This window comes from Aythya fuligula, chromosome 13 (genome assembly GCF_009819795.1).
Source record: "Aythya fuligula isolate bAytFul2 chromosome 13, bAytFul2.pri, whole genome shotgun sequence".
Classification (NCBI taxonomy): Eukaryota; Metazoa; Chordata; class Aves; order Anseriformes; family Anatidae; genus Aythya; species Aythya fuligula.
Genome location: NC_045571.1, coordinates 13,402,145 through 13,425,992, shown reverse-complemented (window position 1 = coordinate 13,425,992; position 23,848 = coordinate 13,402,145). Strand labels below are relative to the sequence as shown.

At 44.0% G+C, this 23,848-nt stretch overlaps 1 protein-coding gene across 1 annotated transcript in view; it reads left to right on the top strand.

The window, feature by feature from the left end:
- The window catches only part of GPC3 (glypican 3), a 145,708-nt gene that overhangs the window by 45,812 nt on the left and 76,048 nt on the right, over positions 1-23,848 (top strand). Inside the window, exon 3 of the mRNA XM_032196473.1 lies at positions 19,099-19,793. Within this exon, the coding sequence (XP_032052364.1) occupies positions 19,099-19,793 (695 nt within the window). The remainder of the gene's footprint in view (positions 1-19,098; positions 19,794-23,848) is intronic.

Sequence of the window (23,848 nt, the reverse complement as noted above, 5' to 3'; positions counted from 1 at the left end):
CAGAGGAATCTGCAGGTCTGGGTCCTTCCTCTGCCCACTGTGTTCTTCAGAGTGGTTCAAATATACCCAATACCAGGTGCTGTGCAGACCTGCTTGGTGTTAGGTAGTGCTGCTGTGGTTCTGTGGCCAGAAGCTGCCCCTCTCTTTCTGCCCCGGTCAGCACTGTGTGCAAGGTTGCAGCACCGGGAAGTCTGCATCAGCTGGGTGAAAGGGGTGTTTAGTTTTACAGGAGTAATCAACAAGTCTTTTGATTTCCTTGCCACTTCCCTTTTTTAATGTTTTCTTGTTAACTGTGTGCATGGGCACAGACACCTTGGTTAAACGTGCTTTTACACCAGCTGTTCTAAATGCATTTTAAAGAGCTATGAGGAATGCATACGCATCAAGGTCATATAAATTAATAATTATCTAAGTGCTTTTGCCCTTTTCTGCCTCCAGAAAAGAAGAAATGAAAACTATTTTTAAAAAATCTTCCAAACTATATTTATTTGGATAATTTCAGGGACCATTGTAGTGATGGCAGTCACAAGCTGACTTACACTTTGAGATCCATTTCACTGTTATGTTGCATATATATGAGCTAGCATGAGAATTTAAATTACCAAGTGTGTTTGGGCTTGTAATTCATACGGTGCAAATAGATTAATCATGAGCTGCTCAGAACTTGTAATTATCAAAACTTGTTGTAGAGAAGACGTATAAATCATGACAGCCCTGCTTCCCAGCTGCCAATTAAGAATGGGAATTTAAGCTGTCTAAACGTGCAGGGTTCAGTCTAAGAAGTTTCTTTTACTGTGCATCACAGAAGTGTTAATGAAGAAAGGGCTCGCTCACAACTTCTCATTAAGTAACAACTGAATCTATGAAATGTTGAGACTACTGGAATAATTAAGGGTTTTCTATTATTGATGAGTCGGATCTCAAGCGAGATGCATTATCTCGAAGAGCCCAAATTCCAAAGGCTGTGCCTGGTGCTTTATGCAGCTGCTGGAAGCTTGCCTGGGCAGTGTGGTGCCTGTCCACGCAGTGTGGTAGGGAAGAGGAACACCTGACCAGTTTCTTCTTGTGGCCAGGTGAAATATGGTCCTATGGGCAACACAGGCTCAGGGTGGCTGGGGCAGCATCTGAACAACTACTCATGCACCCTCCCTCTTCCTGTGCTGGGATAGTGCCTTGTTTGCTGAGAGGTGAGAAGGTGGCCCTCTGCTTCTCCTGGGCCAGCACTAGACCCTATGAAAAGACCTAGGAGGAGTACTCAGATGCTACTTGCCGCTATTTTGCGTGATCCTTTTATCTGCATCAGTGATGCTCCAGCAATAAGCCTTCTTCAGTGGTACCCAGCCATAAGGCTTTGCTCACAGATGTGTCCATGGGGCAAATATTAGTCACCACAGCAGTTGCTGACCTGCTTAGCACCGAGCTGCTGATGGCAGGGTTGGTTTTGCATGCTCTGGGCAGCCTGACCCAGGGAATGCCCAGGGTGACAAGGCAGTGCAGTGGCCAGTGGGGCCAGGCACCTTGGGCTCCTGTTGGGTCAACTGCCCTGCCAACCCTCTCCGACATGGCTTCTGGGGCCAGTGGAGATGTTAGGCAACCTCGTAAGCCTTTTGTAACTTTAAACCGTTTTGATAATGTTCCTATCAGCTTTAATGTTACATATCCCTGTGTATGTGCCTTGGTAATTGAAAGGGATATCGGGCAAATTTGATCTGTCTGGCTTTGACTTATGCTGTCCTTATCTTAGCCTTCGTGTCATTAAGAAAAAAATTGGTATTGATCTCAGACTATACCACTACATTGTGCTGCAATTTTTCTTCCTTGCTGGTAGAATATAAATCGATAAAAGGTAGCTGCTCGAGACTCAGGCCAGATATGGTGCTGTCATTTATACATTGTAAATCCAATGATAGCTGATCAAATCAGTGCGTCTACTGTTCCAAACCTGACATGATTGAATTGTCAATAAAAAAGATTTTACAGTAAGGGAAGGAGAGCTGGCGGTGTAAATGCCTGGAAGCCTCACGAAGTTTGATACAAAATGAACCTATAAGCTAGGCTATTATTATATAATTCCAACAACCAAAATATTTGGATACTTGTGTTCTCACTTGGAAATGGAGTTATGTATTGGGGAAGCTTTTCATTACAACTTGTTTGAAAAATAATTATTCTGAGACTATGAAATACGAGTGGTCTCTTCTGAGATGAAGATAGCTTCTATTTTGGTAAGGACAAATAGAAACAGTATAGGACTTCTTTGAACTAAAGATTTACAGTTTCAGTGGCTTAGGAGGAAGGCTATTAGTGTTTCTGTTTGCTCAGAAACAAATGGTGCGGCAAGTAGTGTGATTGATAGATTGCTAGGAAGAGGCTGGCTCTGCTCGCGTGTAGAGCCTCTGTGAACATGAGACCAGAATACGGTGCAATTTTTTTTTCCTGGACTGCCAAAAGACCAAATTATGACAAACCTTTTTGTAAGCCTTCTCTTAGAAATTGGGCTGGAGCACACTGCAGCCAGTATAAGGTAATGCTGAGCTGTTAAGTGCTGATGGAGGTTGCTGCTGTAGTTTCCACAGCTGAATCACTTTCTGCCACCCAAAGACCTCTCCGGACCCTGTCACGGCAGCTGGAGGGATAACCAGGTGAGTGGAGGGAGAGCCAGGCAAGAGGCTGTGCATCCCACCAGCAATGTGTGCCCAAGTGGAGCTGGGGGGAAGAGGGTTCTGGGAAGTTCATGGAAAGACCCAGTGAAAGCTAGAAAAATGTGCCCCTCAGAGCTTCAGAATGACCTTGCTCTTAAAATTCTAGGACTAAGCCCTACGGAGTGTTTTGTTGTGACACTCTTTGGTGAAATGTGGTGAGGTCAAGTGAAGCTTTGAGATGGTCATACAAGTGCTTGGCTGGATCCTGAAGATATTTATGTACATGGTTCTCCTGCAGCAAGGGGCTGCGTCTGGCAGCTGCCACAGTGCACTGCATTAGATTTATTTATTCTCTTTAGCTACATTTTCCAAAAATAAAATCAAGTTATTGGTATTAAAGGAAAGTACTGAGTTCTTTCCTGTGCAGATGGACTTGGACAATATACTTCATGGTATCAAAGGCTTCCTACGTTAAAAATGGAGAGCGTGCCTTGGCTGTTGCAGAGAGATACTGGAGGTGTGAGGAGCGGTCTGTGCAGCACTCATTAGGGTTGTGCTGGGTGGGAAGGGAAGAGAAGGCAGGTGAGATGGTAGGTGCAGACCAACCAGCAGGAAGGCAAGGGTGGCAGGGGAAAGATGGTGTGCTGCTTCCCACCTCCAAGTGTGTCACGCTGCTGCTGGCCAGTCAGGCACTCTGAGTTTCCCTCTGTGTGTACGCTGTCATCCTGCCATCTGGGTTGCCTTTTTGCTCCCCTTCTTCTCTCCTCAGCTATTACTCTTGGACCTTGCTGGTGGCTGGCGGCTTTTTATGGATGCTCTAACTCAATCACTTGTGATTGACCATGCTCTTAATCTCTTTATTGTGTTGCACCAATTTAGCTAAATCCTAAATCCATTAGGTGCTCTCAGATTGCTTTACAAGTGTCCAGAGGAGGTGTTTGCAATAAATCCAGTCTAATTCTCCCTGCAGATAGGGTTTTAAAATTTCAGGTCTGGGCTGTTAGAATAGTGGAGTGCTGTAGGGGTAGGTTTGCACAGGCATGCAAAGGGTGAGAAGCAGCTCAGCCTTTCTGTTTGTTTTTTGCTGCTTTCTAGGTGATGTTACTGCCTAGTTCACTTTCTTGATGGAGAGAAAAACAGTGGAAGCATGTCTTAAGAAAACAGCTCTGGTCATCCCAGTGAGGAATGGAAGTGATGTTTGGTTTGTTTACATGGCTTGAAGTACCAAAATAGAACAAATTTACGAATACTTTCAGTGTCCTCCTCCATCTTTTTATCCATCCTAAGCACAAACAAATCTCTCCAGTTAGGCCTGTCAGTGAAACAAGCCTTTCCTAGCTGGTGGTGGCCATTGGAGGTCTCTTGCAGAAGATGCTGTGGTGGTCCCACCATGGAAGAGTTTCCTCCCCAGTAGCCCTGTGCTGTGTGGGATGTGTGGGTGCTGGTGGGGACATGCTCCCCACTGGCCTGAGAGCCCTTCACATGTGGCTTAAGGTGGCTGCTGCAAATTGCATCCACACTGAGCCATGGCTTGCACGTGGCTGGTAATTAAAGCCAGACTTTTTTTTTTTTTTTTTTTTTTTTTTTTTGGTATTTGCATTGGAGGAAGTGTGTGTGCAGTCAAATTGATGTCAAAGTACCTTTTGAAATACTCACCTTCTACAGTGAGTGTCGCTGACACCTACAGTTATCAAATCAATTATTCTGATTTTTGATGTACAGAAGTAAACTGCTATCGTATATATTCCATGTGAGGCCTGGCCTTGCTCTTCTCAGGGCTGCAGATACACCTCTCTGCTCAGTGCTGTTTACATGGGTGACAAAGTGGTGTAAAAGCCTGTTGGTGTTGGAATAAGTGTACCCACTCATGAGGGATTTTCATCTTTAATTTCCGATTTGACAGCAGAAAATGTGAAGCAGCACAGCTCAGAGAGGAGACCTTAATGTTTCCTGTAATTCTTTTTTTTTTTTCTTTTTTTTCCTGCTGCATGCATTGCTAAACACCAACCTGCATTTTTTTCTGCCACTTGCTAACTCCTTTTTTTCTGTCCAGTTTGCATTGCTTTAATGCTGCTTAGGCCAGCAGAAACATTTTGTTTAGGTCACGAACTGTAGATGATAATTTAGTTGAGAGTAAGGGAAAATTTCCTCATTCTACTTAATTTTCCTTTTCTAGCTTTGGATGTGAAAGTTGAAATTTGACTGTTTCAGTGAGTAATGCCCACTTTCCCGGGGTGGGGAGGATGGGAAGCTCCAGTCCTGCTGTGAGGCACCCTGGGGGCTGTGCCTGACCGGCTCCTGCTTTGCTCAGCTGTTGTCAAGAAAGCATGTGAATTTTCAGGCTTCTAATTACCCCAGTAAGAAGCACTGCATCTGGTAGGAATCATCTGCGGTTTGGGGCAGTTTGAAATAGCATCTTGTGCTTACATGCCACTTGTTAAGTCTGTGGTATAAATTGCGAATCAGCCTGGGAACCAGGGAAGGATAAGCCCCCTGTGTTTGAAAACTGCTCAGTTTTTTTTTCATTTATAAAAGCAAAGGTTGGGATTCCCTCAAATCAGAGTAGGGTTACCCTGATATTCTGGGGGAGGGGGAAATGATTTTTTTGTAGCACTTCTCCATTAGATTAAGCTAGTAAGTCTTAGTGAGACTTTGGTAAATTTTTGTGTTAGCGGGGAGGTAAAGATTAAGATGAAACATGAGCATTCTTCATATGAAAGATGAATTTGCAAAATGTTTTGCTGTCTCATTTGAGTGGAAGCATGTGGTTTTCAGTTCCCATAACCTCGGGGCATTACAAAATCATGATTAAAGTCCTAAGAACAATGTGATCAGCATTAAAAATTGGCAAGTTTGAAAAATGATACTTTGTGAGGTTTTACTTAATTTGCCTTTCTTGTTTTCCAGTGCTATGGGTCACATTTTCGATCTTTTTCCCACAGCAGTGAGGGCCTAGGTTGTTTTGGTTTTTAATTCCAAACTGAGCTTAGAATGTTAGCTGCTCTGCCCAAAGCTGGGTTTTCAGGAAAACAGATTCTCCAAGAAGAGAGAACAGTTCCAGTGGCTGACAACAGATTCAGCTTTTGTCAAAGATGAAACTTTTCTACAAATCTCATTTACTGGAGTAGGGAATACACTGGTTTGAATCCTGACCATATTTACATACCTAAGGTGATATGGTATGAAAACATTCTCCCTGCAAAGAGCAAGCTTTCTTATTAAAGACCCGTTTAATATGCATCTCCCTTTGAGCTATCAGGGGAGGAAAATAGTTTATCTGCTATATATACAAATTGGCTGGTAATTAGATGATACTTTATGATGGGATTTCAGGAACAGCAGTTAACTGCGGGCAGCAGAGATGACACTTCTAGCTTTTTATGTTGCTACTTTTTTTTTTTTTCAGTTTTACTTTCTTTACCTGGATGGTTAATTTATTCATGTGCTTTTACATTTAAAAAAATCTGTGCAGACTTCATGGAGACTGCACATAAAGCGCAGAGGCTTAGTAGGGTATTAGAGATTCATCTGGGTGCCTGAAATACAGAGGATCTTTGATTTGGTTTTTGTCTAAGTGCTCTTTGTTTAACTGATAGCTGCTAACTTTGTTTAACCAGTAACACATGTTGTGCTGTTACTGGTCTTGACCTTTTCCAGTTAAACTGGCTTAAAATGAAAGTGTTTATGAGGAGGTTCTGCAGCTCTGGCGTCCATGGGCTCTTTGTCTGGGCCGAGGTGGAGGCTTGGTGTCTGGGAGGAGTTTGCACAGAGCTGCATGTTTGCAAACTTTAATGGCCTTTGCTCCAGCCGGCTTTTAATGTACTCCCCACACAGACACTCTGAGCAGGAACCACTTTTTCCATAGCCAGTTTTATTTTTGTCACTGTGGTTTTATTGCAGTTTAGATTTCTTGGGTACATAAAATGCCATCAAGTTGGCAGCAGAAAAAGGAGAGAGTTTTGCAGCACAAAGTCTGGCCCAACAGCAGCAGAACAGGCTGGTGGATGCAGGGAGGGCTGAAGGAGGTGCTTCGTGCCCTGCCTTTGGGTTTTGCAGAGAAAGGCCTACATCTCCCTGGACCTGATCTGAGCTGCTGCTTCTGGAAGTGCAGCCTGAGGCTCTTCTGGGGGATGCTCAGGGAAAGAGTGTGAAAAGCTGGAAACTTTCCAGAAAAGCAAGGATGTGCACAAGAGTGCTTTTTATTTCAAATGGGAAGATGTATTTTGGTATAAAAACGGGATGCTGTCTGCAAAGGGGATGTTTGGCCCTCTTCACGTGTGGTGGGAGCCAGCGTTGTTCATGGTGCCAGTTGCAGGCGTGCAGGTGTCTTGGTCTCTTCCCAGGGCTCTTTTGTGTGTCCTTCAAATTCAGCCACAGCTCAGCCAAGAGAGGTCCAGCCGCAGATCAGAGCTTTCAAACGCCCTGTAGGTTAGATTGAGATAATGAAGCCGTATGGACTTCCAGAGAGATGTCAGGGATGTGGGCAGAGCTCTCGGCTGCCAGATTTTAATTTCTTTCATTTTCCCCCGGCCTCTTTCATACTGCTTGTGTGGGAGGAGGCTCTGCAATGGCTCAGCCTGGGTGGATGCTGACAGGAAAATGTGAGCTCCCCTGTGCTGGTGCCATCAGAGGAGGAACAGCAAATGATCAATTCAGATAGCAGAAGATGGGCTGGCTCCTCTCCTATCTCTAGAGGCTGTAAAAACTCCCATTACTCCGTTATCAAGAAGGATCCATCTATGACATGCCTGAGCCAGTCAATTAAGTGCAGACCTCACAGGAAATGATTTTTTTTTTTTGATTCTTGACAAGAAGTCAACAAAGAATAGCTTTTGAGGGAAAAGTGTTCTTCCTGGCAAGAACACAGGTGGGCTTCAGGTAAGGAATATAGTTGCATTTGAATCTCGAATTTGAACCTGAGCTCTTTCTCCTGATTTTTCTTTTCTCTGTGGATACAAAAAAAAATAAAAATCAGATGTTGGTTTCTAAAGCAACTGAAGTGTACATATGCTGTTGTAATCTCCTAGAGGTTTTAGTGCTTCCACTGGAAGTGGAGGCTTTGCGAGGTACTGGAAGGGAGGAGAAGCAACGTGGAGGTTTAGAAAAAGAAATTTGCTCTTTTATTTGGTGGTGTATGTACAGGGAAGCATGCAAGCACTCACTTAGAGATTCACTAAAGCATTAAATACCTGCTTGCCTGAATTGAGGTCTTTTTATGCAGGTTGTGGGTACTGCATGTCTTTGAAATGACCCTCAAGGGCTCAATACTTCCCTGTCCAGTGATAAACTAATTCCCAGGACTAATGGTAAAATTCTGCAAGGCGTGAATCCCCAACTTAAATAGATTTACAGTAAGTTAATGGATTTTTCAGCATATCTCTTGCAACCTATTTGTGGTAGCATTATTTTAACATGCACAGTAATTGAAAAAATTGTCAGGTGATGGGATTTATTATCCTCTCTGACCTGTGTTTTTCATGCCTTGGAAAGGCTCCATAATAAACACAACACTTGAAATAAGGAAATACCTTCTGCAGAAGTGTTCAAAAAGGTAGTGAGTCCAGTAATTATTCTTGAGAAAAACAGATTCTATAGTTATGAGAAGCTAATGCTTAGCAAACTCTACCAAGGGGGTCACTTCTTGGTGGAGGGAACTACTTTTTCCACCTCTATGCTGACTACTGTCACAACTTGTGCTGGTGTAAATGCCATTACCTGCTTAGTGCGTTGCCCGTGTCTGTCTGTGCAAGAAGCATACCTGTGTCTTCTGGAGGTAAATGCTGTACTCAGAGGCACTGTATGAAATCAGCACTTCTGCAGGGCTGAAGAATGCACAAGTCTGAACATAGTGGTGATGAGGATGAATATTTAATTTTGTTAGGCGATATATTGTGTTCTTTCCACATGCAGCCTTTGAAATATGCAGTCTTATTTTGAAAGGATTACGCTGGAAGTATCCTTTGGAGAAAGTGTTTACTTTTTGCAAGCATATTTGTCCTTGCTCCTTTTGTTATCGTTATTTATAAATCAAAAGTTATATTGATCTGGAGATTATGTGTTAAACCATGTCTGAGCAGTGGTTGCTCTATTACTGAGGAAACCAGCTGCCATATAACTTTTGGTAAATTTATTGATCAATACTCTGTGTTTCTCTTTAGAAAAAGAACAAGCTGAATTTTAATTTACTGGGAAGTCAGCTGAACACGTGGCCTCTTCTTCAGCAAGGGATTTACGCCTGTGAGGAACTTTCGAGAGATGAATAGTGCCATTACTTTGCAGGGGATTATTCATGTTCTTGAAAGAAAGCCCGTCTGGAGCGGGCGGTGGAGCCTTGGATCGATTTCTGGCAGCAGTGTTTGTGAGCCCTGTGCTTGAAAGCCAAATTGTAATCGTGTGCTCCTGTTACAGCGGCTGCCTCACTTTTACAGGAGGAAGTAAGGAGACAATAAAATATTTCCTTTTTGGAAATGAGTGTTAATCAAAACAGGGCTTTGAGCCAGGGCAAGGGGAATACAGGAACCAGCTGGGATGTGGGATGCTGGGGATGGCCTGGCCGTGGGACAAAGTGGTGCCACCAGGATGTGATGTCTCACCTGCTGCTGCTTCCCTGGACAGTGGCCTGCCCATGCATCACTTAATAAATACATAAGGGGCAGCTCAACTCAAGGTACTGCATAGGTAGGAAGGAAAGAAGTGAAACTAGTTTTTGGGAAGCGCTAAGTCTGGAAACTCGGGCCATGTGTAGGTGATTGTACTTGGGATTTGTGTGTCTGGGGTTTTCTGAGCGCTTCTATAATGGTGCTGATGTGGATTTGGTATCACGTGTGACCCCATGGCATCTCTTAGACAGACTATGGGCTCAGATAGCCAGGCTTCATTTCGAGCATGATGCTGCGAAGGTATTTTGTGTGAGTCCAGGGAGTCGGCTGCTGCCAGGGCACATTGGAAGGGTGGTTGCACTTGTGCTGCTGAAATGATCCACGCTCTTGTTTCCATGTAGGAAGTCCCTGTCCTTCTCAGATATCTTGAGACAAAATCCATCTAAAATCTCTAATAAAATCTCTAAATTGCTTTTGAGAGCCTGGGCATTGCTCTGTCTTGGGAACAGCAACTCTTTAGGGGAAGAGAATTACACTGATGTTCGTTGCTTTTAAATCAGTTACTGAGGAAATGTCTTTTCCGACTTCTGCGAGCACAGGTAGGAAGCAGAAATCAGAAATAAAGGGTTTGTTACTGGAGTGATTTAAAAATGGTCAACAGGTGCCCTTAAATAAGTGCAAGCCCTTCATGTTACTGTAGGGATCAAGAACTGATTTTCTGCCATTTGCTTTTCATCAGACAGTTGAGATAACTTAAAAGAGAATTTGGCCAGGAGAGATTATAAAGGAAGGAATTTGCTTCTTAAATAAATAGTCTGCTCTCCATTGTTGGAGACTTAACAGACTGATAAAAGCCTGCTGAAATGAAAGGGAGCCTGGAAAACCAGACTCAGATCTGCCTTGCTGTAAAGTGACTGAGACCAATGCACTTTTAAAGACTTTTTTCAAATTTTTTTGATGCAAACTGAACTTAACCTAGTGGCTTGACTTACCTTCGTTTATTTGGATGAATAAAGGAATTTGCTAGACATGCATTTTTCAGAAATTGCTTATAAATTTTATTTTAAAATAAATGGAGTACACAAATTGGTATATACATGTATATATATATATATATCTAATTTTTTTTAAATAGCTGGCTGTTAGATACCTGGCTTGTAAATTTGAGGGGGAATTTATGGAATCACTTGTCCTTTGCTTGAAACACATTTCGTCATTCGTCTTTTAAGAGGTATGCTTCTTTTTTTGCGATCTTTATAACCCCATTATTTGGATGCTGGAGCCTCCAATTGGTAAAAATGTGTCGGGGGGGGGGGGGGGGGGGGAGGTTGTTTACAGAGTGCTGTGTTGTGTGGCTCTTTCCTTTTTTTCCCCAGAAATGCACTTTGTGTTGGAGTAGGAAACGCGTGGCTTTGCAGCAATAAAATGCCTGGACCTGTCCATGTGCCCACTTATCAAGGGCAGAAATGCCCCTTTTCCCAGGGTTTCTGAAGGTTTTCCTACTGTTGGGCATAGGGGTCTGTCAGAAGCCTGGCTGGGCTTGCTGGCCGAGCAGCTGGCTTCAAGTACGAGTCGTAGATGGAGATTGTCATCTCTGCAGCAAATGGGAGAGAGAACAATGATATGAATTTGAGTGTAAATATTTGTGGTAAAAATGGTGAAGGTGAAAGTTCCCCAGTGATGTGACATTAGTTCTGAGCGTTTTATTGATATAATTACAGCATGACAAAAGCCTGGTAGTGCTGTTTTCAGTCATTTATTTTGTCCTGTTGGATTGGTTTAATTAACTTTTCCCCTTCAGAGGGAAAGAGGAAAATATGAAATATTTGGAGTGTGCATATTTCTGTGTACAGCTGAAAGAGAAATGCTGGTCTGCTGACCCCATGCTCTGTCAGCTCAGCACTCTGGGCTGCCTCTCTACCCATAGCGTGTTCCCCCGAGGCTGTGTTCAGGCAACACCATGCTGACCTCAGTAAGCCTTGCTGTATGGATCAGTGGCTTGTTTCCTGCAAACTCCCCAGCCATTTTGGACAGCCCTGGACAAGGATAAAGATTACTGTCTCCTTTGCAGTAAATAACTTGCACAGGAGCAATGTTCACTCCCTGCAAATGGTGGGCGCAGATATGGGTGTTCACCAAACCACAAGGTGTTTCCAAACAGGTCACATCCCAGCAAGAAGCAGAGCTCTGCAGGCTCCCTCTGTCCTCAGGCTCTCCTATATTGCTGAGCTCTGCCGTGCCTCTTCAGCAGGCTGCCTGGTGTCCCCCTAAACCAGTGCCCCAGCACGGACAGGAGACTGGACACTTGGACCCGAACTCTTTAACCCTTACTTGAGCTCCAGCACCAGATTATAGGTATGGGGTACATGGGAAGAGCTTTACCTCTTTTTGGGCTGACAGGTTACCAGCACAAGAGGAAAAACTGGGTTCAAAACCATGTTTTCTCTGGGTTAGGTGAATTCAGGGATGGGACACCTTCAGCTACCCTTTGGGTTTAACAGAGAGAGAACAAAATGAGATACTCTGCAAGTTTTTCCAATTTCCCTGGCAATAACATCTTTGTTGGTGTGGAGGACAGGGACTGCTTTGCAGTAGGTAGGAGCTGTCAGGGTTGAGGGCAGAGACATCACAACTGTGGTGAAGAACATCTTTTTACGGGGCTCTCAGAAAATTTCATTTTTCAGGCTTGCAAGGGATAGAAGCTTGTGTGGAGGACTTGAAAAGTACTTTACAGGGCAAATGGGGAGATGCAGGTGGGCAGATAGTGGACCCATGGAGTTTGTAGATTGTATATGTGCCCCCATCTCAGTTCCTACTACAGTGGTGCCAGACAAGGCAGAGGCTCTCTCCAGCCTCTCCCACCCTGCTGCAAAACAGATCTTGGCTAATCCTAGTGCAAGGATGCCACAGGACTGGGGAGGTCTCCCCTGCTTGCTAAATGGGACTGTGGCAGTGAATGTCCTATCGTTCATCCACTGCATCTAAAACCAGAGCTACCTTTTTGCTGCAAAAGCCTCTTAAATCATTCTCTGCTTTCCTTCTTGTGCTTCCATGTCTTTGGTTGACCCTGCCTTTCAGGGCCCTTATTCTTCCCTCTTCCCTTGGTTTTATAAAGAATTGTGTTCATCCAACACTCGTGCCAGCCTTGACTGTTTGCATTTTTAACTTTGTCTTTATTAAATTTTCAAGAATCTCCTAAGCATTCACACATCTGTCACAGCACAAAGCGGAATATTACTTGATGCTCAGAAAAGCAAATTATACAATAGATGTGCAAGAAATATTTAATCAAAAGCACCGCAGCCACGTGTTCAAGTACCAAGCCCTAGAAAAGACTTTTACTGCAGAGTCATTTTTCCAGAGATCTTTCCCAGGAGTTTTGTTTTTATTGTTGGAAAGTCCACTTAGACTATGGCACCTTGGGGAGCACAGCTCTGAAATCAGCTTCCATCGTGCCCAGCCACAGGCATGCTGTGGGAAGCAGTTGATGACAGACCTTAACAAACATGCAACAAAAATGCACGCACGAAAACGGAGGCAGGGAAATGTCAGTTCTGGTTGGTTTCTTGCAGGGACTCGGAGGAGTTCCTGTGCTTTGCTTGCTCCCTGCAGGCAGGGTTGGTCTGGGCACATTGGTCTTGCGAGGTCTAGAGGCAAGCAGCTGTGGGCACAAGTATTTCTTTGTCTCCTGGCCTCTGGACTTGTGCTGGTGGGCTCCGCTGCCCACTTTAACAGTTTTTATGGGGATATAAATAATAAATGGGTGAGCCACAGTGCAACTGACTGCTCAGTGGTTGGACAGTTACATAGAATATAATGGTAGCATGTTTTCAAAGTATTTTGAGTGGGTATAATGAGAAGCTAGCATACAGCATTTTTATCAGAAAATTCACAGGGAGCGTGTTTCAAAATACCAGGGCAGTAGATAAGCTGAACAATTAAAATAAATGGATTTTGAGCTTGGCATTTTGATGGGCACAGATAATTAGGGGAAGATGGTTTCTGCTGAGCAAAATGGTTTGGCTTTGGCTGGTAGGCAGTGCTGGCTTTGGAAACTTCTAGTTTGGCTCCCACAAGAGTCTCACATGGCTGCTCCCACGTGAGGCAGGAGGGTGGTGGGTGTGGAAGTGAAAGGAGCCCCCTCTAATTTGGAGACTGGGTGGAGACCTGTCCTGCCTTGGTCTAATGATGATGTAGAAAAAGTAGACAATGTGAGCCCTGATGGCTTAAAAGTGGGAAGACAGAGTAACTAAATTGTTTTAATTTTTATTACTAATGCTTTGAAGCTAATCTCATAAGCTTTGGGAGCTTAAGTCCATAAATTTTATAGTGACAATATTGTAAAAGTAATCCAAAAGGCTGTCTTATTGTTGGGGGAGAGAGGGAGGGGTTGAAACGTTTCCTAAGCTCCAAATGTGTTCAGAGAAGCAAACCTTGTAAGAGCAGCAGTGGCACCATCTGATGGGTTTTGTACTGCTACAGACAAAAGTAATTATGCTGCCTAGAAGAGCTTTTGTCTCCAGATAATGTTGTTAAAAACTTGCACTGTAGTGTAAATCATAAAGGAACAAATCTAGAGTCTGCTCTTACTGCTGCCAGGGGAAAAACTCTTGGATTTTGTTTCATTTCTGCTCAATGTATTGAAAACCTTTTCCAAGTTTGTAAATAAATATTACCTGCTGTTTGAAAAATAACTTGCAGTTCATCTCACCAGTACTGCCTGTGGCAGCCAGGCCATTATTGCAAACAGTTGTTTCTCTCTTGGTGAGCTCTTTTGTGTCTTTTAGGAATACAGGCTGTTGCAATGAGTCTGAAGTTGTCTGATTCATTGGAGGTATTAGAGAAGTATTTTCTTCTCTAGACCTTGCTTACATGTGAATACCTATGGCTGCTTTTGCAATTGCCATGTCTGAAAATGTTTTGGTGAGCTTACAAAAAGCAAAACTTTTGGTATTTCCTTGATAAACATTTAAATTTCCATCTGTGAACACCAGGGGTTGTGTGGTGTCTTTTTTTTTTTTTTTGTGGTGGAGTGTTCTAGATGCATGGGACTCTTAAATGTTTGGGTACCTGGGACCTGAACAGGATGCAGCAATTGCATTAGGAACACGTTAATTCACTGGAAAATTTTCTACTAGCCTGCTGGAGAGACAAGTTTTGCCTCAGGATGGAAATGATTTCCATGGTTGTAGGGATTCCAGTGCCTGGTTGTCTCCCAATGTGATCTGTATCCTGAGGAGTAAAGGGAGAACACCCTTTTTTTTTTTTTCTTTTTTTTTTTTTTTTTTTTGGGTGCACCCCTATTGCATAGAAGACTTCTGTGGTTTGCAGCACAGACACAGACAGCTATCCATGTAGGAAGCTTGTTTGCAGTGAAATACCAGCTGCACAGAGCCTTCTCCTGACACCTGGCCACCACGTTGGATGCTGCTTTCCCCTACTTTCTGCTATGGGCTGCTCACACCTTCTCACTGTGGTGCTGTGGAGAGGTGGAGCAGCTGGCTTGGCCACTGGCATGTCTGCTCCCTGAGGGTACACAGCTGGTTTTGGTGCTGCTGGTTTTCGGTGAGCTGGCATAGAGGAGCAAAGGAAGGACATGCCTCCCTTTGTTAGCAGCAACACCCTTTCCGAACACCCTCAGCTGCTTGTGAGTCTGCACCCAGATCTGTTGCTGCTCTGTGTCCACAGCTGCTTAAGGGTTTCAGCTGTGGCTATGCTGAGTCTCCAGGGGATGTTGTATGGAAATGGCTTGTCGTGCTTGCTCGTTCAGGCGACTACACCACATAATCTCTTAAATAAACCCATCAAATCCCAGACCGGGCTGGAGCCTGCAGCCTGGGGGAGCCAGCAGGTTAATCCAGAGCTCTTCCAGCCCCAGTCCCTTTGAAGTAGCTGCAGCTCAGGAGCAAATGCGCCTTCTCAGGAAGGCTGGTGTTTTAACTAAGCAGCAGAGTTTTATTATCTGAGCTGAGAACTCAGTGATTTCCTTCTCCTGCCAGTAATCCTCACTCAGGGCACTATTACGCTCTTTAACAATTTATTTTCTTTTCTCTAATTGCCAGTTTGCAATGGCCACGCATCCCTGGGCCGCATTCTGGGGAGCTTTTGCACTTTGAAAGCAGCTTAGTCCATCCTTCATGCCCACTGCTATCCCTCTTCAGGTGCTTGAGGGGAGTCCTGCTGGAAAAATAATACATAATAGCTCATGCTTTTCAATTGTTGCCTGATAAGTGTGCTCTAGAGTAAAGGTTCAGCTACTTCATGCATCCTTTGTGAGCCCTAACAAACTGCCCTTGACAGAGCTAGTCAACAGATGTGCAGTACCAGTGTACCAGGTACAGTGCTTTGCAGCTGGTGATGCTCTGGCTCATGTCCTGCATCAATTCCCCAGATTTCACCTGGCACAATATTGTTCTTCCATCTCTTCCTTCCCGTCCTGGGGTAGAGAGCTGTGATGCTGTGTATTGTTAAGTTGTTCCCAGGTTTTGTCCCTGGCCTGGCTGAAATGGCTTTGGAGTATAATTTGTGTATGCATTTAGCTCCTTTCTTCCTGTGGGTGAAATGTGTTTAAGAGCTGCCCGGGCAGGACTTGCCAGCATGGTGGCCTGCAGCAGCTCAGGCTGTCATCTCCACAAGCCAGACTTGTGGATCAAGGCTATTTAGATTTTAGACCATGCAGAAGTTTTTTGGTGTTTTTTCTTGCTAAGAAAAATCTTTTCCAAAGAAAAAGATTTAAAAGCAGATAAATAACTTTATAACATAGTTGAGTTCTGTTGTGTGTGCACAGCTACAGTGACAGAGCAAAATGTGAAGCAGGTACTGCAAGGCACATTGTGTACTGGACAGCGGGTGCAAGTCTGTCACTACGCTTTGCCAGTCCTATTGAGGTATTTATTCTGCTTCAGGTAGACCTACAGACTAGCTTCCTTAAATTGCAGTTTTCGAAAATATCCTTGAAATAAATTAAAAATTAAAAAAGAAGGGGAAAAAAAGAGACGATTCAATTGTCCTCCAGCAATAGGAGTTCCAATAATGCCATGTTATGAACAGGGCAGCTTTTACTGGCAGCAAATACAGCCTGTTGGTTTTGAGAGAGCAGAAGCCCATGCAATGGGCTGTATTGTAATGCTGTAATGCTGCGTCCCTTTCACCTCCCTTCGAGGCTGGCTCCCATGAGCGCAGGGCGCTGCCCCGCCAACCTGCAGCCTCTTCGTGCTCGCAGTCTGGCTGTGGGTCACTTCTGGTGGCTGGGGGTTTAATATTCTTGTAGCCAGCCCTTTGTGAGGAATAGTTCAGAATAAACAACTAGGGGAGATGGTTATAAAATATTTTGGATCTGGGAGACTTTTTTTTTTTTTAACCAAGTTTTATTATTTCTTGCATCTATTAATGGGGCAGCAGGAGGCTCCATATGCTTTTATAGTCCCTGTTGTGCTCTCTAATGCTTATATGCAAAGGCTCCAAGGTGCATAAAATAGACACTCTTAGCCAGTTATTATGATAAAAATTATGTGCATGTCATGACCTTTAAAGCAGTGGGACTGTGTGTGCATGCTCTTCTGATGCGCCACTGTTCTCAGTTCCTTTCTGAAGCATTTCTCACTGTAGGAGGTTTGCATAGGAGTTTGGAATATTTTTCTAATCAGCGAAGGGTCTCTTGGCTCTGATGACAACTTCCAAAGCATAGAGTAGCAACGAGAAGGAAGAGCGGATGATTTTTTTTTTTCTAAGGGAACTAACAGAGAAGAGGTTAAAGGCGAATGGTGAGGCACAGCATGAAAATCCTGGCACTGTCTGCAGTGCTGTCAAAAATGCTGGCCCAAAAAGTGCTTTGTGCTCTTTGTTGAGGCAAAAGCTATTCTGGTGCTCTTGAGGATAAAGGAGAAAAAAAGTTTCATAATCCCTGTGCCCTATTTAAAGAAACTTTTTTTTTTTTTTTTTTTAAAAATAAAGCACTAAACTTTCTATAGCAGAAAACCAGAATTTGCTCTCCTGTCAGAGCCCAGACATCTACCCCTCGGCATCGGCTGTGCTGTTACGCCTGGCAAGCGTTGCAATGTTCTGCATCGGCACGTGTGAGGAGCGAGATGCCTGCTGTCATGGGGAGGGAGGCGTGAGGAGCGGGCTCTGTGTCCTTCACCACTGTGTCCCTCAATCTGTGGTGTCAGAAAGGAGGGATGGCTGCCGTCTGTGAACGCAGATGGCTGCGATGGGCTTGCTCGGGCAGTGCGAGTGTCGAGAGCACTCAGGCTCTTGCTTTGGTGTGCCTGGGCTCTGTGGGTGACACGCGCTGGTGTGTGCCTTAGGGGCATGTCCAGGAGATGGGCACGCACCAGCTGGGTTGAAAACCTCTATTTGGTAATTTCTGCTTTGATTGCTGCTTGCGCTGTAGCTTTCTGCACACTGGTATGGGGGACAGCAAAAAGCATCGGGTCCCTGTCTACAAGGTGTGTGCACCTGGGGAGAAACAGCCCGGAGAGCTGGGGCTGTGGTGGTTTCCAAAGGTCTTGGTTAATGCCGGAGGCCAGGCAGGGCGAGCAGTGGGGCCCACCACTGCTTGTGATAACGCTGATATCAAACCCCCGTGGAGAGGCGTCAGGCCACGCTCAGCTGCACCTCAGGCTTAACAAATGGAAAAAATAACACTTATGGTTTTAAAAATTAAACATTCCCTTTAATTATTGAACATGAATAATTTCCATGCAAATCGAGCCTGGATGCATGTTTCCAGAGTGACACAGCTGAGAGCGGCTACATCGCAGGGTGTCAGTGACCTGTGAGCTGAGAGGCTGTTCGTTATTTTTAGCATTTTATGACCAGTGCCCTGGAGAATGGGATGCAGGCTGGTGGTGATATTTGGCCAAAGAAAAGGAATTTAGTTTGCACTCGTAGCCTCCCCTACAAGTGCTTTAACTTGCAAACTGGGACAGGAGTGGGGAGTGTGTAGATAGGTTGTCTTCACATAGCTGGGTATTTTGGAAACCTCCTGGACAGGACTATAATTAAAGGAATAACTGCGGGGTGACTGTGTTGTTGGAGGCTCTCCTGCTTGCTGCATGAAGGTGTGTGCAGAAAGTCCTTGCCTCTTTGAAGGAAGAGAGGGGAAAATGCACACTGGTTTTTCTTGCAAGTCATCGGTCTCAGTATGAAACTTGCTGCTGAGCTTCCTGGGCAGCTTGGTGCAGCCTGATGTGTGTGAGAGCGACCTGGCCATGCACCCACAGATGGATGCTGTCACTGCCTGTCAGCATTCCTTTGGGCTATGGAACAGCTCATGTCCAGGGCAGATAAAATGTTGGATCTGCAGCTCAAGTGAATCCTAGTGCATTTAGGAAAACTATGGAGCTGCAGAGGCTTTTCAAGTGACTTTGAGGATACTTAGTGAGGAGTTGGTTCTGAAGGTTGGCTCCATGATTAAACTCGTATATATTTTTCTTTTCATAATGGAATGTCAGCATTTGCTGTTTCCTGATTTTCAACACTATATAGTTTGTCAAACATTTATCTCTGTCTTGAATTGTCTTGAGATAGAACTTCTGTTAATTTCAAATCAATATGGAAGAGGGAGAGAATGAAATTGCAGTCTAGCCCTTTTCTTGGATCAATATTTTCTTTAAAAGCTGAAATGTTAACTAGATCATAGTTTTTGCCATTTTGAAATGTAGCTTGTCTTTGAAGAATATATGCATTCCCCTGAAAATTGACGGTGATGGTCAGTTTTGCAGCAGGCATCTCTGCTGGCAGGCTTTTGAGCCAAAGTGGGCAGGATGGGGCCAGCCTTTGCAGCTGGTGTGTTCTAATATCCTCCCTGTTTCTGATCTCATCATCTTAACTTTTTTTTTTGTTCTGTTTTGCAGAAGCCTTTGAAATTGTAGTGCGGCATGCGAGAAACTTCACCAACAGCATGTTTAGGAACCACTACCAGAGCATGGGGACCAGAGCTCTTAAGTTTGTTGGAGAACTTTTTACTGATGTCTCACTGTACATACTGGGCTCTGACATCAGTGTCAATGACATGATAAATGAATTTTTTGACAGTTTATTCCCCTTGGTCTACTCTCATTTGATTAATCCTGGCTTCCCCGATCCCTCCGTAGAAATGACTGAATGCCTGCGGGCAGCCAGGAGAGACCTCAAAGCCTTTGGTAACTACCCTAAGATGATGATGACGCAGGTGTCCAAGTCGCTTCAAGCCACGCGAGTCTTTTTACAGGCACTCAACCTGGGGATCGAGGTTATAAACACTACTGACCACTTGAAATTCAGCAAGGACTGTGGACGAGCGCTGCTGAAGATGTGGTACTGCTCGCACTGCCAGGGGCTCCTCATGGCCAAGCCCTGTGTTGGATACTGTGGCGCGGTGATGCACGGATGCTTGGCGGGCGTCGTAGAGATTGACCACCACTGGCGAGAGTACATCAGCTCTCTGGAGGGGCTGACCAAAGGCATGCACGGCATCTATGACATGGAGCATGTCCTCCTGAACCTCTTCTCCCTGGTGCGGGACGCAGTCGTCTATGTGCAGAAGAACGAAGGAAAACTCTCAGCAACTGTGAGTGGTTTTCTGCAGTTCCTCATGCTCTTTTCCACAGCAGTGCTTGGTTGTATACCACATGTGCTATGTGGTGTAACCAATCCATCTCTCTCCACCAGCCAAAAATCATCACATGCTCTGATTTCCAGCTCCTTTCTACTTCCTCCTCAGTTCTCTGATTTTTAAAACTTTTGGTAGCATTTGAAACTGCTGTTTGTGGGAACTGAGCTTCATCTTAGGGCTTTACCTCTTGTCAGATTGGTGTGGATTCCTTCTGGCATCAGCCTTGTAGCTAGGACAGTAGATCAGGAGCTGAGACATCCCAGCATCTTTCATTCTTCCTGGGTACTCTTCCTGCTTTGGGTAGGTCTTAAAGGATGTCCTGCTCTCTAGGTGTCCCCTGTCTCACTCATTCTGATGTGAAGTGTAGTAAACCTCAAATTAAATGTGTTTATAGTAGCAGGGGCCAGACTTGCATTACCCTGTGGTCTCTTTGTCCTGGTGTGCTGGGCATCCTGGGGGATGGTCTTTAAGAGACCATCTGTGGTTCAAAGGTCATGGAGCCGAGCAGCGTAGAAAACTGTTTCTTCATCACTTAACATCACTAAAATATACCTCCAGATAGATGCCAAGTAGAGGCATATACTGTGGCATTTCATGTTTCTTGATTTACTAAGAGGTCTGGTTTTCCCTGTATTGGTAACTCATTCCGATTTTGGGCTGCATTTAATCCCAGGGGTAAGGTTATTTCTTATTTATTAGGAGTGACCTGACATTTTAAAAACACATTGTGTGAATTTCTGAGCCTCCTGAGAAACTGAGGCTTTCTTGTTCAGAAAATAGTGCTGCTCTGTTTGAATGCCAAGGATAAATGGAATGCGGTAACATAACGCTTGTTTCGCAAAAGAGATTTTCTTGGTTGATTTTCTCAGTTGATTGCTCCATGCAGGTAGGGTAGAGCCGGGGATGTGGGCAAAGGTGCGGGAATGTTGTTACGCTTTGCTTAAAGCCAACAGTGATTAAAATCTGCCACCGTTTCCCTGTTAGCTGCTTGTTCCTGTCATTCTTGACTCCTGTTTACAAAAGAATTGTGTCTATGTAGGTCACTGTAGTAACTTATCTTTTTTCGGGCCATGGAAATGGATTGGATTATGGATTTTGACCTATGTGGCATTCAGCCAACAGCACTCTTCTGTGCCGTTTTATGTGCCGCTTTTGCTCACTGATTGCCTGAGATGTGCCGTGTGAGGACTGTGGACTGATGTGCTGGCACCTTGGTGGTTTCACACCTCTGGGGTAGTTTGGCACATATGGTGCAAACTCCCTTTATTGCTTGGGAGAGATTTAGGGACCAAATCTCCAGGAAGCTACATTACACATCTTGCGGTGACCAGGAGGTGGCTGTGACCAGGGCTCTGAGGTACTTTACAGGACATTGTTTTTTAAGCTGCTTGTCAAAGACCGCATGCCTTAGCTCCTCTGTGAAGAAAATCCCTAACAGCAGCCTGCCAAGCATTTCTTGTGCTCCTCAGACCGCTGAGAGGTTCCAGGTCCCAGGGTAGCAGCTCTGCCAGGCACAACTTCTGATATTTTGGAGCCAGGGAAGTGTTATCCTCTGTGCTAGAGGACAGAGAAGCTGCTCTGCTAGTAGCCTGGCCTGGAGTTTCCGCATAGCTGATGCTAAGGAGGACGAAGTGCATAAATTCACAGCCAACACTCTGAAATTTGCTTTATTTTGTATTTTAATTTTGTTATGTTTTTCTTCAGTGTTGCATGATCAAGGAATAAAGCTTCAGCTGGTCAGAACCTTTCATCCTTCTCAGGAACAGCAAAGGAGCAGAGATGTAATTGTAGGTTTAGCTTTAGGGCAGGTGAGATAGACAACTCATTTACAAGTGGTGGTGAAGTATATTGAGGGAAAACCTAGCTAAACTGTGAGCCCAATTGGCATTTTCAGGGCAGTAAGAAACAAAACTTCCTTCTACACGTAATGTGTGTAGAACATGGTATTTGTTCTCAAAAGATTGAAAGCCATATTCAACAGTGAGTGAAAGCATCCTAAATGTTTTGCACCAGTAAACACGGTGTGCTTGTAGATGGGAAGGCAGAATGGAAATACTGCCTGTATGGGCTGCGTGCCAGGTTGTGCAAGCACATGCAGTATGTGTTGCTGTATGGTCCTGAAATGAGAAGTTTTTCCTCCCATATTATTACCTTGTTGGCACAATATTAAAAATGTTTTTTTTTTTTAATTATTATTTCTTGAAGACTTCCACGTATACAGTGAAGAAACATGACTGTCAATTATATTATCAAATAGAGACTATCTGTCTACTGAAAATGCGTTTGTGGGAGAACAAGTAGACAAAGAGCTGCTGAAGTTAATACAAGCCATGGCAGTAGAGCCATTATCTGCCCATCCTTTGCCAAATCAGACCATAAATTGACTTCCTTGTAAATAATAATAATAATAATAAAACAACAACAGCAACACTGAGCACCACATAACAATTCAGTGCTTTTGTACTTGACAGAGTAGTTTGAATTCATTAGTGCCATATATAGTTAGGTACTTCAGCATAACTCCTCTTGATTATTTAATACTTGAGAGATTCTTTTTATTTGCTCTAAAGACATTTTTGAGTTATAGGAGTGCAGAGGAAAAAATCCAAGGCAAGCAAGCCAAGTGTCTATCAGTTGTCACTAAAAGAGGATGGCCAATGGGTCTTTAAAGTTTATTCTTAAAATACCACTGTTGCTCACTCAGCTCAAACTCTTATGTCAAACCTGAGCCTGGAGGAACTTTTTTACAAATGAAGCTGTGAGCTGTTCAGTAGAGGAACAGGGCAGTGATGGAAGAGCTGACAGTTATAACTACAGTGTTGCAGATGGCCCAGCTCTGTTGGTCTGTATGTGTCTGGGATCTGGGGTAAACATCTCTGCCCGTAAGTGATAGAATGCAATTTTTTTGGTTGTGCTGGAATGAAAGTTTCTCTGTTAAACTTATCAGCACATATCAAGTTTCAAAGAATATACCTGGAAGCAAACAGTTGTAGTTTCTGTTATCCTGTAAATATGATTGTTTTTAGATACCATCACCATATCAAAGTCTAAAATGCCACAGGACTTGTCTTTGAAACTGTGGGGCTTTACTCTATTGCTGGCTTTTTGTATCATCCTGTTTTATTTCTGACCTTGGCCACAAGCATTTCTGTAGGCAAAGTTCAATTCACCTATATGTTATTAAGCATAATCACAGGTTATTTAATTGTCCTTTAAATCTACTGGAATTATGGAAAACTTACCTTCCATGTCCATAGTGATTATAGCCTGAATAACAACACTACTGCCCTTGTCTGTCCTTTAGACTTCTTTGTTTTGTCTTTGATGGCATTTCTACAATGGTACTGTTTTTTCCTGGTTGTTTTGGATCAGTGTGGGTATTACCCAGCAAAGCATCCTTCTTCCACGTGGCTGCTCCTCTGTCCCTCTTTGCCACCCTTAGGCTGTGTTGCAGGTATTTGCAGAAGGATCTGGACCTGTTTTGTAGCTTGCAGCAGACCTAACTACAAGAGGGTGTTTGAACCTCAGCTCCAGAGGTGTTGCAGAGCCTCGAGGGAGGTTTCTGTGGAGCTCCGCAGACCCTAAGACACGGAGTCATGCTGCTGTTGCTCTGCATGTGGAAATCACGTGCCTTCAGGCATGTATTTAAACGTAAACCGGTGGTGTTCCTGGTGAACAAATGGAAATGCAGAAGAATGAATTCCATAGCATTATGGCAGGAGGCAGTTCCCTCCCAAAGCCTTGCTTTAATAGTTAATTTGTCAGCAATGGTGGTGTTAGGTTTAATAAGTTCTACAACTTTTCTGTTTAAAAATGTCACCCCCTAAACTATGCTATTAAAATACTTTGTCAAGTAGGCTGAGTCTCCGGGTAGATTGGGAAAAATATTCTGTCTAGCACTGTATCTATAAACTATAGATTTTCCTGTCTGATACTTTCTTCCATGTTGAAACAGTGCCTAGTACTTCTATGTCTTCTAGATATTTTAATCATGAATGCAGGGAGCAGCA